Below are 13,412 nucleotides of genomic sequence, written 5' to 3'. Positions count from 1 at the left end.
AATCTACAAGTTCTATAGGTCTAGTTCTCATTCAAATAGATTAATCCACTTCCGTGACAAAAAACCTCTATGCTATCATGAATTAAACATCAACTGCCGTTGGCCTAACGCAATCTAGCATGCATGAATTACAAGTCTAATAACCATCTAGCAGTCTTAACATCAACTTCCGTTGGCCAATCATGCAAGAGCTTCACTAAATCCGTTCAAGCATTTCAACAAACACCATCCGAGCGTGAAATAAATTAGAATCTAGATCTGAGAGATCAAGTCAGATCTAACATAAAGAACCTTTAACCAGCATAGAAACAAGTAGATCTAGTAACAAACACCATGACTCTTCACTAATCACCTCAGATCTACTTAACCCATAGATTCAAGATGAGTCTACTCACCAATTGTCATGAAAGATTTTAAACTCATGTTAAGTTCAAGACAAATCATGTTTAGAGAGATAGGTGAACAGTTAATACTGAAGATTCAAAAGAAAAATACGATAAAAGATGATAAAGATTGTGTCTTTCACTCCAATGGTGATTGTCTTAAGAGATAAAACAAGATTATCTCCAAGATAACTAGGGTTACATATATATATTCTTTTAAATTAGGGTTCAATCGCTGATCGCTAAATAGCAAAAAGCTGAATGCTATTTTTCTGCGACTGCGTTTTGACACAAAACGCGTTTGCGTTTGGTCTTCTTCTCGGCCGCGTCTCGAGTTCGGGTCTTCTTCTCGCAGTCGTCACTGCAACTGCTCGCCGTCATCTTTTCACGGCACCACCGTGTTGTCTCATCCGTTGCTTAACCATCGAACTCGCTATATTTGTCGTCACAGCCATCAATCGCCACGGCTGGCTCGAGCATGAAGACTTGAGCGCTTCAAGTTCTATGCTTCAGCCGATTTGTGTTCGTCAGAGTGAGAGCTGGGTCGAGACTAGAGGATTGAGCACTCCAATCTTCATCCACCGGTCGTTTTGTCCTTCACGTACTGAAGCTTGAACTCGGATCGAAGGGGATAAAGCGAGCAAGCGACACTTCTTCTCATCGCTCGATTAGAACCCACGGATTATTCAGATTGAAGCTTGGGTTTGACTGGAAGGATCGAGCAGAACGGATCAACAGATTGGCTTCTTCATGGTGAGCGCTCTGAAACTCACGACACAACAATGGCCAAATTCTGCGTATTTGCACGTTCGGTCCCAGAGCTTTTGCAGATCTTTGGTTTTGACCTCAAACTTCCATTTGGTTCATATTTATCCTCGATTTTGCCCCATAACTTATGATTGTGCTTTCCAAACACCTGTGTATGCAATATGTACAAATGAAACACCTAATGACACCTAAATGCAATACTTAGACACTAAAATGACTAAAATAAATAGTTAAAAACATGTAAAAACACTATACATCAACATGTTATTTTGCATGCAAAAGCACTGATTCGGGTGAAACCAAGTGCATATCAAAAATAATTCCTAATAAAGTTGGCATTTGGACGCGAGCCAAATATTTCTCAGTAAATTATTTTGATTGTGATGTATATGTGCCAATTGCACCTCCCTAACGTACAAAGATGTGACCTCAAAGGAGGTTAGGGATATATGTTCGTTATGATTCTCCATCAATTATATGATATCTAGAACCACAAACTGGCAAACTGGTGACGTATTACGATATGTTTTGCTGTTTGCCACTTTGATGAAAAAGTATTCTCAGTTCTAATGGAGAAAGTAAAAAAGTAGGAAAATATATCAAATGGTATGTTACAATCTCTACAACACATTGATCCTCCTACCAGACAGTCGGAATTAGAGGTCTATCGAGCTATGCATTTAATAAGCATCGTAAATAACCTACTTGATGCTTTTGCAGACACCAAATCGGTTACAAAATCACATATACCGGCTGTAAATGCTCATGCTCGTATGGAAATGCCAAATGAAAGTGGCATAGAAAATAATACACGGGAGTCAAGAATAAGCTTGAAGCATGGTAGACCTGTTGGTTCTAAGGATATGAATTCTAGGAAACAGAAGGAGACATAACACCAAAATCCTTCCACTATAGCATAAAAGTTGGAAGCAATAAGCTATAAGGTTGATGACAATGTTAAACATCATGATTCTGAAGAAAATCATGAGATTTATATTAATTATACATTCATAATATTGAATCAAAATTAATGGTGTTGATGATGTTTTCTCGTACTTTATTTCGAAGGAAATAAATGAAGAGGGTGATGATCTAGAACCACCAAAATATATCTTTAAATTTCAAAAGAGACACGACTCGACAAAATGAAAAGATGCAATACAAGTTGAATTTGACTCCTTTAACAAACGAGTGTTATTTGGACCTATTATAATCACACCAGATGTTGTGAAACCAGTTGGATACGAATGAGTTTTTTTTTGCAACGAAATGAGAATAACAAAGTTATGAGATATAAGGTTGTCTTGTGGCTTAAGGATTTTTTCAAAGACCTTGGATCAATTATGAAGAAACATATTCTCCTATTATGGATGTAATCATGTTTAGATTTTGGAAAAGCCTAGCCGCCAATTAAAATCTAGAGATGCGTCTAATGGATATTGTTACCGCATATTTATATGGATCCTTGGACATTGATATTTATATGAGAATCCGTTAAATATTTAAAATGCCAGAACCATTAAGTTCTAAGCCTAAAGAGTTATGTTAAAAAAATTGCAAATATCATTATATGGTTTAAAACAATTTGGACGCATGTGATATAATAGTCTCAACGAACATTTGATGCAGCGCATCTTGACAACTACATCAAGTCTCTGGCGCCATCATGTTAGTCTTAGGTCACGTGTTTGGGCTAGTATTATTGTGGGCTTTATTAATTGTTATTGATGGGTATAGTTATTAACGTGGCTTTGTTATTAGATTAGGGTTTTCATTAGTTTTGTTATTTAAGCTTGGTCTTGCGGTTGTAGTCCAACATCTTTTGACGTTTAATAAAAATACAGAGAAATATTTATTTCTTTTACCTTATTCTCGGATAGAGCTTCGACTCTCAACGATCTCAAGAACGCAATTATTCTAGGTATTCTAAGAATCAATATATTACTTTCGTTATCGTAGTTTCCCTACACCATTTGGTATCAGAGCCGAAATGGTTCTTTTATCATGTCACCAAGAAAGAATCTCCAGGGATGGAGGAACGAGCAAGCTCACGCCTTGCAGAAAGTATTGGCCGAGTTTCAACAAAATCTGTGTGATCTATTGCAACAGTCCATGGAAGATGCCCTACGTATGGTGCTCCAGCTGAACCAACAACCACTAATTTTGTGTCAACATGATGATCTTCTTTTAAACAAAGAAGTTGAAGGATGCAGCAACAAGTATCTTTTTGCGGCTAGTGATGATAAAGAAGATCTATACAAAGAGCTATATGGTCCGCCTATCTTTGATGTCTACGCTAATGAAGATCTGATATTTGAAGATGTGGATCCAATCTGTGATCTCTTTGATGGGGAAGATCTGTCTGATTACGTGTATAAGAAGATTCCAAAACCATAGATTTCATCTTTGGTGACAAAGTTTTTGAAACCTGCAACAGATCAACAACGTCTTTGAACATTATGTGTTCTAACGTGTTAACAAAAGCATTACGTGGAGAGTGTCCATTAGCAAGAACTTGGAGGTTTGATGAGTATATCTTCATACCAATATATTTTCAGAGAAAAAATGTCAACTCTTTTCATCGTCGGAGGGACTTATGCAGCGCATCTTGACAACTACATCAAGTCTCCGGTGCCATCATGTTAGACTTAGGTCACGTGTTTGGCTAGTATTATTGTGAGCTTTATTAATTGTTATTGCTGGGTCTTGTCCTTAACGTGGCTTTGTTCTTAAATTAGGGTTTTCATTAGTTTTGTTATTTATGCTTGGTCTTGCGGTTGTAGTCCAACAGCTTTTGACGTTTAATAAAAATACAGAGAAACAGTTATTTATTTTACATTGTTTTCGGATAGAGTTTCGACTCTCAACGATCTTAAGAAGGCAATTATTCTAGGTATTCTAAGAATCAGTAGATTACTTGTGTTATCATAGCTTCCGCTACACGAACATTTAACTAAATAAAGATACTAAACAGTCATATATGACCATGTGTTTTCATCATGAAAACGACATCTGGATTTGTAATTATTGCTAAATATGTTGATGATCTAAATATTATCGGGATCCAAAGAGAAATACAAAAATCATCCGAGTATTTAAAAGGAGAATTTGAGATGAAATATCTCGGACAGACAAAGTATTGTCTTGGGTTACAAATTGAACATTCTCATCAAAATGGTATATTTTTACACTAGTCTACATATAGAAAATGAGTGTTGAAACGACTTAACATGAATAAAGCAATTCGACTAAGCACTCCTATGGTCGTTAGATTATTGAATGTTGAAAATGATATTTTTCTACGACATGAAGAAAATGAGGAGATACCTGGTCCTGAAGTGTCATATCTAAGTACAATAAGAGTGCTTATGTATCTTGCAAAATGTACTCAACCTGATACATCATTTGCCGTTTATCTTTTGGCAAGATTCAGCGCAGCAAGGTATTTACCTGACCCCCATTAATCTCTATCACAAATATGATACATTTTCACAGTTGCAAGAAGTGATATATCTTGACACTCTCAGAAGCAAACGCTTGTAGTCACTTTCTCAAATTATGCTGAAACAATTGTTCTACACGAAGTAAGTAGAGAGTGGTTTGGCTTAGATCAATAAGCCAACACATCCACTCAAATAGTGGAATATGCATCAATCAGAACCGACCATTTTATATAAAGAAGATGCAGCATGCGTCGCTCAAATAAAGAAATCATATATCAAAAGCGACATAACCGAGTATATACCACCAGAGTTCTTTTCATATACCCAAGAACTTGAGAAAACAAAGAAATTGAAGTGAAATATGTTCGATTCTGTGACAATGCTGCAAACCATTTTACGAAGTCACTGTCCAATACAATATTCAGAAAATGTGTTTATAGCATTGGAATGCATCATCAACAAAACCTGTAACAATCTCTACTCGAGGGAGAGCTTCTGAATTGTACTCTTTTTATACTACTATGGTTTTTGCATTGGATTTAGAGGTTTTTAACAAAGAAACTAACGATTCACGACAATAGCTCCAAGGAAGAGTGTTACAAAATTCAAGAGGTAACGTATGAAAATGGAAGTGGGACCTATTTCACTTATAATTTCCAATAAAACTTGTCGAACCTTTTGCCTATATTGTAATGTGTTGTGATCAGAATGCACTTTCTGAATAAACTCAGCCATAAGCCATGACCTCGTTCCTCTGAGTCTTCCCGATCTAGCGAATAAGAGATTTCCTTGAACCCGCTGGGTACGAGATCGAGGAAACACTAATCACCTTAAACATGCCTAGCATGGGCGGGTTTCGCACATGCTATCGGCATTACTCTCTCAACTCAAACCTAATCTAGAACCTAACCTAAGGACTTAGATTCCAGACTACCTATCTAGACTCTTGACTCTAAAACACTAACAACTAGTAGAAGTAGTCCGGCCTATGTGCCCTAAGACCTCTAGTACTTCTAATGAACTAAACAACAATATCAATACTAACCAAATCAACCAGTTAGTCACTCCCTTACCAAGAAATGACTAACCTTAATTAAACGAGTAAGCATTTAATTAAATCTAACAAGCAATCTACTCAATCAATCTACTCAATCAAACCATTATCCAGATAGTTTGGTCTCCTGCTACGAAACTATCTTTAAACAGACAGCACGTCCTGATCACATGCATTAAGACACCACGAGCTTCTCGGTTCATTCCTGTTTTCGGTCCTTTCGGCATATTTTCGATCCGCGATCAATCCCAAATATTTTTCCGCTCTCGTTCTGATGCGCTGAATAATTTTAATAAATTTCAAACTAAATTCTGATATTGACGGAAAATATTTCTCGAGCCTCTGACTTCCCCGAGAAATTTCATAATACCAAAATTAGTGTTTTTAGCTAACTTGGGGTTTTCCGTCGTGCTTCAATCCCATCCTGCTTAATTCATGTCCTCCTTCCGACTTATTATGTTTCAAAATAATATTTTACTGATACGAAATTTTTCGAAAACGTCATATTTTGGAAACGCCGTGCTTTTAAAACATCATGTTTCTAAAACGTCGTGCTTCTTTCTTTCTTTTTTTTTTTCTCTTTTCACATATGTAATACGAGTACTACATAAATGATAATGCAATTATAACAAATATAACTTTCTTAAAAATCAAATTTGCACCAAATTCAAAATAATTTTTTTGGTTTTATTTGGATAAACTATTAATCGAGTTGATTCTTTTTTGTCGACATAATCAAGTTGATTTATGACAATGGTTTAGCAAAAAAAAAACTGAATGAGTAAATATATTTAGATGTTTAGTTATGTTGTAGTTTTCTCTAAACTCCCACCAAACAAAATAGAAACAAAAGACGACTAATCCCATAAAATAAACAAGAAAAAAAAACGAATATCTAAAACTCGTTTAAACCCAAGACGATTTACATTTGTATCCTTCTCCGAACTGAGCCATACTAGAGTGAACAAGGGTCTCTCTCTCTTGCTATGTTCTCTCTGTTGTTTACTTGTGATGACGACCAATGTGGTAGACACGACTATGAACATTCTGTCCCTTGCAGGTTTAAGACTCGTGTTGCTGAACGAAAAATACAGAAGTGGGAATCAGGACAACAAGCTCGGTCCATTTTCAACAGCAGTACGTGCTTGGCCATGGTTATTGTTATGCCCGTGCCGTGTCATTTGAATGTCATGAGATACATTGGTTCTCTTCTTCGCATAAGGAGCTCCTCTTGCTGCACATATATATTTTTAAAACAATGTCACTAAACGTAAGAATCTCCACCAAAGACCCAAATGATTATTTTACCTGCAATATGCTGTGCTCGAAGAATGTTTTGTCGTCTCTTCCACCATATCAATGCACATAAAACGAGCAATAAGAAGGCTATACTAACACCAAATGCAATCCCGATCTTGGCCCCAGAAGAGAGGTGCGCCCCGCAAGCTGGAAGCCCCGGGATACCGCAAAGACCTGCGTTATCTGTGAAGCTGGCAGAAGATACAGAGAAACAGTTGGTAACAAGAAGAGACTCTTCTTCACATGCCAATGTTAAAGGACTTGGTTTCTGATTCGTTATTCTTACTTGAATCTTACTCTGTGCAACAGCATTCCACCCACAGCTGCTGGTACTTTTCCTGAGAAAGAGTTTCCATTGAGATTCCTGCAAAAAGATACCGTATGAATCACATGGACCCAAACAAAAATCAAACAGCAAGTAGATGATCTTACAGAATCCGCAGCGATGTTAACTCTCCTATGGTTTCAGGGATAGATCCATTGAAAGAATTGTAGGAGAGGTCCCTGCAAAGAAGCGTAAGGGTTCAGAATCGAAAAGATAGGATGCAGAAAGATTAATAAACGAACTGATTCACTTACAGAACTTCCAATTTTGTAATGCTTCCAAGCGATGCAGGCATTCCTCCATGAATGCTGTTTTGACTCAAGTTTCTGAAACATTGGAAAATATATATGAATAAAACGTTTTTGGCATTTGCAGTTTATGAGAGAATAAAGTATTGGCTTACATGCTCTGGAGATGTTTCAGCTTTGAGATGTCGTTTGGTAAGAAACCCTTCAGACCTTGGTTATCAAGATCACTGCAGAATGAACAAATAAACAATTTGTCAACTCAAAAAACATGGTGAAAAACGAAAAAATAATAATAATAATAATAATAATAATAATGAGAGATCCATAAACTTTTAACTAATGAGATGCCTAAACAAAAGAAAGAGTCCTTGTATCTCTGACTTAGTTTAGATGTATTGTTGACTTCATATTTGAGAGAGTAGAGCCTATCTCATCAATAAAGAGTTCAACAAACCATAGAGGCATGGATGGAGATTGTAGAGTTAAGCTGATTTAATAATGTTTGCACAAAACAAGAGAAATGAGCTATACAGTCCATCAATGACCCATCTGCTGGTGTTCTTGTCCAGCTGACAATCAACTCCGCTCCAGGGATGTTGTGTGGGAACACATGGATCACCATTCCATCCAAACCTCGAAGGAAGCCCCAAAGCTTTTCTCATTTTCTGTAAGGCACTCACTGAAAAGCACAATAATAAGACAATAGTGATCCAGTGTTACAGGAACACATGAGATTCCAAATGATAAATAGAAGAATGTGTTTACCTTCATCCCTTAATGTCTTAAACTCAGCAGTTATGATCTCAAAGACTTCGATCGCATTGATAATCGCATGACCACCTCCCTTAGGCTGGAAAACAACCGTCAAAGTTCTTCCACTCACAGCCACCGTCGCATTGAGAACAAGCGCCGTGTACCGACCGCCACTCATCTTTATAACATCCACATCTTCAAAGAAAGTGTCACCATTAATAACAACATCAAACACTCTTTTCCCTTCAGCAGTCACGGTAGCATCAATCTCAGCAAAGTGCATCCACACCGAATAGTTTCTGTTAGGCTCCACGTCAATGCTATAAGTCAAATCAGGTTGATCATCCGTGCTAACCAAGGCAGACTGATAGAGTCCCTCAGGGTAAAAGTTCGGGGAGACGGAAGCTTTCTTGATAGTATTCTCAGTTGATCTGGGAGAGTCAGCACCTTCACCAAAAGACCTCATTGGATTCCAAAACCTATCGCCGCCCCAACGATCAGCACTGTAATCCTCATCAAACCTCGGCTTCCCAGTGCCGCAAGTCAGCCTCGTGGCGGTTCTCAGAATCACCCCCTCTCCCCAGCCTTGGCCGAAATTGTAAGCTTGATCATCAACTTGGAGAATCTCGATGGAGAGGATGGCGGGATCGCCGTGGCCAGTGCTGTGGAAACAGATCGTGGATGTGCCGCCCATGAGGAAAACGCGAGCTTCGGCGAAGACTTGGTCATCGTGACTGCTCCAACCGGACTTGAGAGAGTAAATCTGAGTGCCTTCGATTGATATGTCGAAGAGAGGCTCTTTATCGAAGTTAGGCTGGTCAACTATACCGAAGAATATCCTCACAGAGTAATGTCCCTTTGGCACTCGGACTATGTTGTAGCAGTTGTTTGGACCTTCGGAGATTGGGAAGTAACGAAGTGTTTTCAAGGGAGGAGTTATGTAACTAGGCGGGTTTGCATTTGCAGGTACTCCTCCAGTATAGGCAATGTCTTTGTACCAAAGTACATAAGTTGGTGGTGTTTTAACGTTATGTCGAGCTCCGCAGCTGATCCGCAATGAATATGGTGCTGTTAAATTGCAAGATAGATTATTATTGGATGGGCATCAACAAAACACAAATCGTGGGGAATCAAGAATTGGAAATTTCAATAAGTTCAAGCAAAAGAGCATATTGGAGGTATGGAATTATTATTTCTGAATCCAATTCACAAAATATTGATCTACAAAAAAAAAAAACGATGAAAACAAGGGACATAGAAAACGGAATCTAAGTCAAGATTTTGAATCAGGAGAGAGCATATTGCGAATCAGGAGAGCTACATAACACACAAAAAAAAAAAAAAAAAAAAAAAAAAAAAGTTACTCTAAATCGAAGTGAAGATGGAAGTTCAACATCTGGTAAACGAACCTTGGCGAGCAGAGGAAGAAGTGAGACCAAATGAGAAAATGAGAAGACACGCGAGTGTATATCGAAGCATCATCATCTTTGATCTTTCAGAACCAAAACTTGTCTCTCAAGAATCTCTCCAAGAATCTCATTTCTCCATTGGACAACTTTATTTTTATTTTTGTTCTTTTGTTCGTTTTCCTTTTTCTGAAGAGTGATGGAACGTGAGAGAGCAAGGGACGTGAGTGCAGGTAAAAAAAGTGAATATTAAATTGAATTAAATTAGCTTAAATGCTCCCACCGCTAATATTTTAATTTTCTTCAGTGTTGTTTTTTTCTTCTGGATGAAGAATATGGAGTTTAATCAAGTGTTGTGATGCGCACGTAAGCTATTATAGGCGAACTATTAATCTGACGGATGTAAGGTGCTATAGCGGGTGATATCATTGTCCTTATCGTTGGATTCAGCCCAAGTCTTGTGAAGCTCCGTCCACAAAGTTCTGTGTTTCTTTCTCTCTTTAGTGTCCACAAGTTCATGCATGCTTGATAAGCTCTCTTTTCAGATTTTATTTCCAAACTCATATGAAGACTTCGGCGCATTAATAATCTTCTTTGATAGAGTCAGTCCTCGCATTTATCAAGACTAAATTCTTTACTTAACGCCTACTCTCTCTTATTTCAGACGAGATCCTCCTATCTAACGTTTTCACATAATTTTCGAAAAAAATAATTAAATGTTTACTCTTATCTTTATTTGGCAATTACAAAATTATATTATATCATTTTCTTAATTTAGTTAAGGATGAAAGAAAGAAATCAATTGAAACTACATTAAAATTACAATTCATATATTTAAATATAATACTATAAAACGAAATTAATTTTAAACGAAAAATAGTATATAGAAAAATGTCAAAGACTCAAATTCTTTCGTTTCACACTATGAAAATCCCACAATAAAAAAAAAACCACGCAAAAAGAGCAAGCAAGGAAATAAACCATTGATGTTTGATCCTTACGGTTGGGTCGTACCAGAACCAGAATCCAACAATTCACTATCTCAAGAAATACACAATCATCGAAAGCTCAATTCACAGTGAATATATTCACAAGCTGATAGATGATGAGATTTTTTAAATTATACAAGTCAATAAAATTTAACAAAATATAGTTTTAACAATTTAAAGTCTTATATTTTGTATATTAACTCTTAAATTTTGGAAATCCATGACTAGTTTTTTATTGGGAAATTGTTTTTTAGGCCAAAAAATTATAACTATATCCTATTAGTCTAATTTCTTTTTTGTACCATTTTTTTCTCTAATACCCTTTAGTATTTTTCAAAATAAATCAAATAAATAATTTTACAAACAAAAAAAATTAAAAAATAGTAACTACTGATGAAATACCTAAATCAACTTATTGGTATTTTTTTCTAGTTCTAAAAGTGTTTAAATCATAATTTCATATTTTGTTCTACAAAAAGTATAATTGACATTCTACAGAGTAGAAAATGTAATCCATTTTTTTCATTGAATCTAATATGTTTAGAATACGTGATCTACGTAAATAATAGTAATATAAAACTATTTGGAAAACCCATTCCACGCTTAACCTATCGTTCTAAAATTGGTAGAATCCGGAATCTACACATTACTATAAATCTAAAACCTATGAAAATCGAAATCTACACATTACTATAAATCTAAAACTAGTAGAAATCGATTTCAAACATGTTTATTGTGTTCTACGTATAGTAGAATACAGATTCCACGGATATGGAAAATCAGTTCCAAAAATATGGGAAGAAAATATTTGGAAATATTCAGTTTTCTTATATTTATTAAATCGATTTTTTTTAAAAGAAAATTGTGATTTATAAAATCAACTTTTAAAGTTAAAAAATTAAAAAATAAATTTGGAAACTTATTCTCACGCCATCTTCTTCTCCCCTTTGTTCTTCAAGGAGAAGAGAAAAATAGGTTTGCTTGATTAGAAATCGAGATTTCAGAGTTTATCTCGTGTTTATTCGGTTCAAATCAAGTGAGAATCAAACCAGATTTAACCGACGAAACCCAGTAAATCAATTTGGAAGACTTAACTGGGTACGGGATCGATCGAACCTGAAGACGCGATCGATCGATCGAAGTGGAATCGAGCTTCTGCGATCGACTGACATGGACTTGGCCGATCAGTATATGCTCCGCATATTTTCGTTGTTCTAGATATATTTATCAGGATCGACCGGTTCAGATCGAACAATTGCTTACGGGATCAATCGATCCCTCTGAGAAAAAAAATTTGAACTTTAGTTTTTTTGGGGGGGATTTTTAATATTTTTTCCATTATTTAGTTAAAAATTAGATTTTAATATTTAATAATTGTTTTATTAATTGTAATTTTGATTTTTTCATTGAAATTAAGGGCAGTGTTGCCATTTTGAAAATATTTAAACTAATAGAACATAAAGTATATGAGATTAGTCTAATAAGACAAAGTTATCATTTTTTGGGTCTAAAAAAACAATTTTCCCTTTTTTATTTAACGAAGACGGTCCTGTTTCGCAGAGTTTACCGAAACTTATTAACTTTCTACACATGTATTCTTGTTTCTTTTCGTATTAATTGGTTAGCTATTTTGGGTTGATATTTGTAACCGATGTTTAACTGATGATGCCCAATTCAACATATTGACTTACAGTGACAAGAAAGAGGACAGAATAAATAAAGTAGATTGTTATAAATCAATTGGAGGATGTCCATAACCGGCCCGGTCTATAACCGGTCTGGTCCATAACCGGCCCGGTCCATAACCGGTCCGGTCCATAACCGGCCCATACACTTAGAGAGAGACGGTCCAACTCTAGAGAGAGAGAGGCGGCCGCGAGACTTGGAGAGGAGAGAGAGGCAGCTACAACTTGTCTATTTCCTAATTCGTTTATGTTTATGATTTGTAATTTTTCATATTATTGTATTTTCATTGATCTCTCTTGTAACCCCTATATAAAGGGAACACTTATTCATTAATAATATACAGAAACTTACAGTTATAAATCCTTAAGTTTACAACACATTATCAACACGTTAGCCTCTAACATCCTGAGCCTAAAACCAAATCGTTAAACCCCTAAAACCCTAAAAAAAAGGAATCTGTCTTGGAACTTCGAAGAGACCGTTCTCCCAAACCGTGAGGACCCAGAAAACGATCAAGATATCAAATCGAAACTCTGGCCAAGAAGAATCATTCAGTGCAAACCGCTTGTCGATCTAACCACCGACGCGCCCTCACGCACAGATACAGTGCGCACCGATTTGCTTTGGAATCCTAATCCTAATCCGAACCCGACGATACCGACGAACCCTAATCCGTTCGTGACTCCGTTCCAGCTCGTTTCCACCTGATCAGCTCCAGCCCCAAGGCGTTCCTGATCCTAGACGAACTCAGCTCCATCCTACATCAAGGACAGCTCGCGATCCGACAGCAACAGCTCGCGATCCGATAGCAACAGCTCCCGTTCGCATCAGAGCCGCTCGCAATCCGATAGAATCAGCTCGCGTCCCAGCCAGCTCGCGTCCCGATCGTGTCTAAGCTCGAGGTTCATTCTTGGTGGTCCGGTTTCTACAAACAACTAAACTAAAGGTATTTCGAATTCTAAGAACATAATGAATCGAATTTGGTTGATTGTAAAGAATGAAACCCTAAAATATAATCTCTAAGATGAAAGCCATAGGATAATAGATCAATCCCTAAG

General features: G+C 36.7%; 1 protein-coding gene across 1 annotated transcript; it reads right to left on the bottom strand.

Moving 5' to 3' along the window:
• Positions 1–6,725: 6,725 nt before the first annotated feature.
• On the bottom strand, positions 6,726–9,897 carry LOC106295690 (putative leucine-rich repeat receptor-like serine/threonine-protein kinase At2g14440). The gene is made up of 9 exons (XM_013731658.1): positions 9,683–9,897; positions 8,286–9,341; positions 8,052–8,199; positions 7,676–7,747; positions 7,527–7,598; positions 7,380–7,451; positions 7,234–7,311; positions 6,957–7,138; positions 6,726–6,882 (listed from the first exon to the last, which is right to left on the bottom strand). Exons 1-9 carry the CDS (start codon positions 9,756–9,758, stop codon positions 6,752–6,754), a joined length of 1,887 nt encoding a protein of 628 aa, XP_013587112.1. The 5' UTR covers positions 9,759–9,897; the 3' UTR covers positions 6,726–6,751.
• Positions 9,898–13,412: the final 3,515 nt, after the last annotated feature.

Source organism: Brassica oleracea, chromosome C5, assembly GCF_000695525.1.
Source record: "Brassica oleracea var. oleracea cultivar TO1000 chromosome C5, BOL, whole genome shotgun sequence".
NCBI classification, from domain to species: domain Eukaryota; kingdom Viridiplantae; phylum Streptophyta; class Magnoliopsida; order Brassicales; family Brassicaceae; genus Brassica; species Brassica oleracea.
The sequence above is the reverse complement of the archived record's forward strand: the minus strand, read 5'-3'. Positions and strand labels throughout refer to the sequence as shown.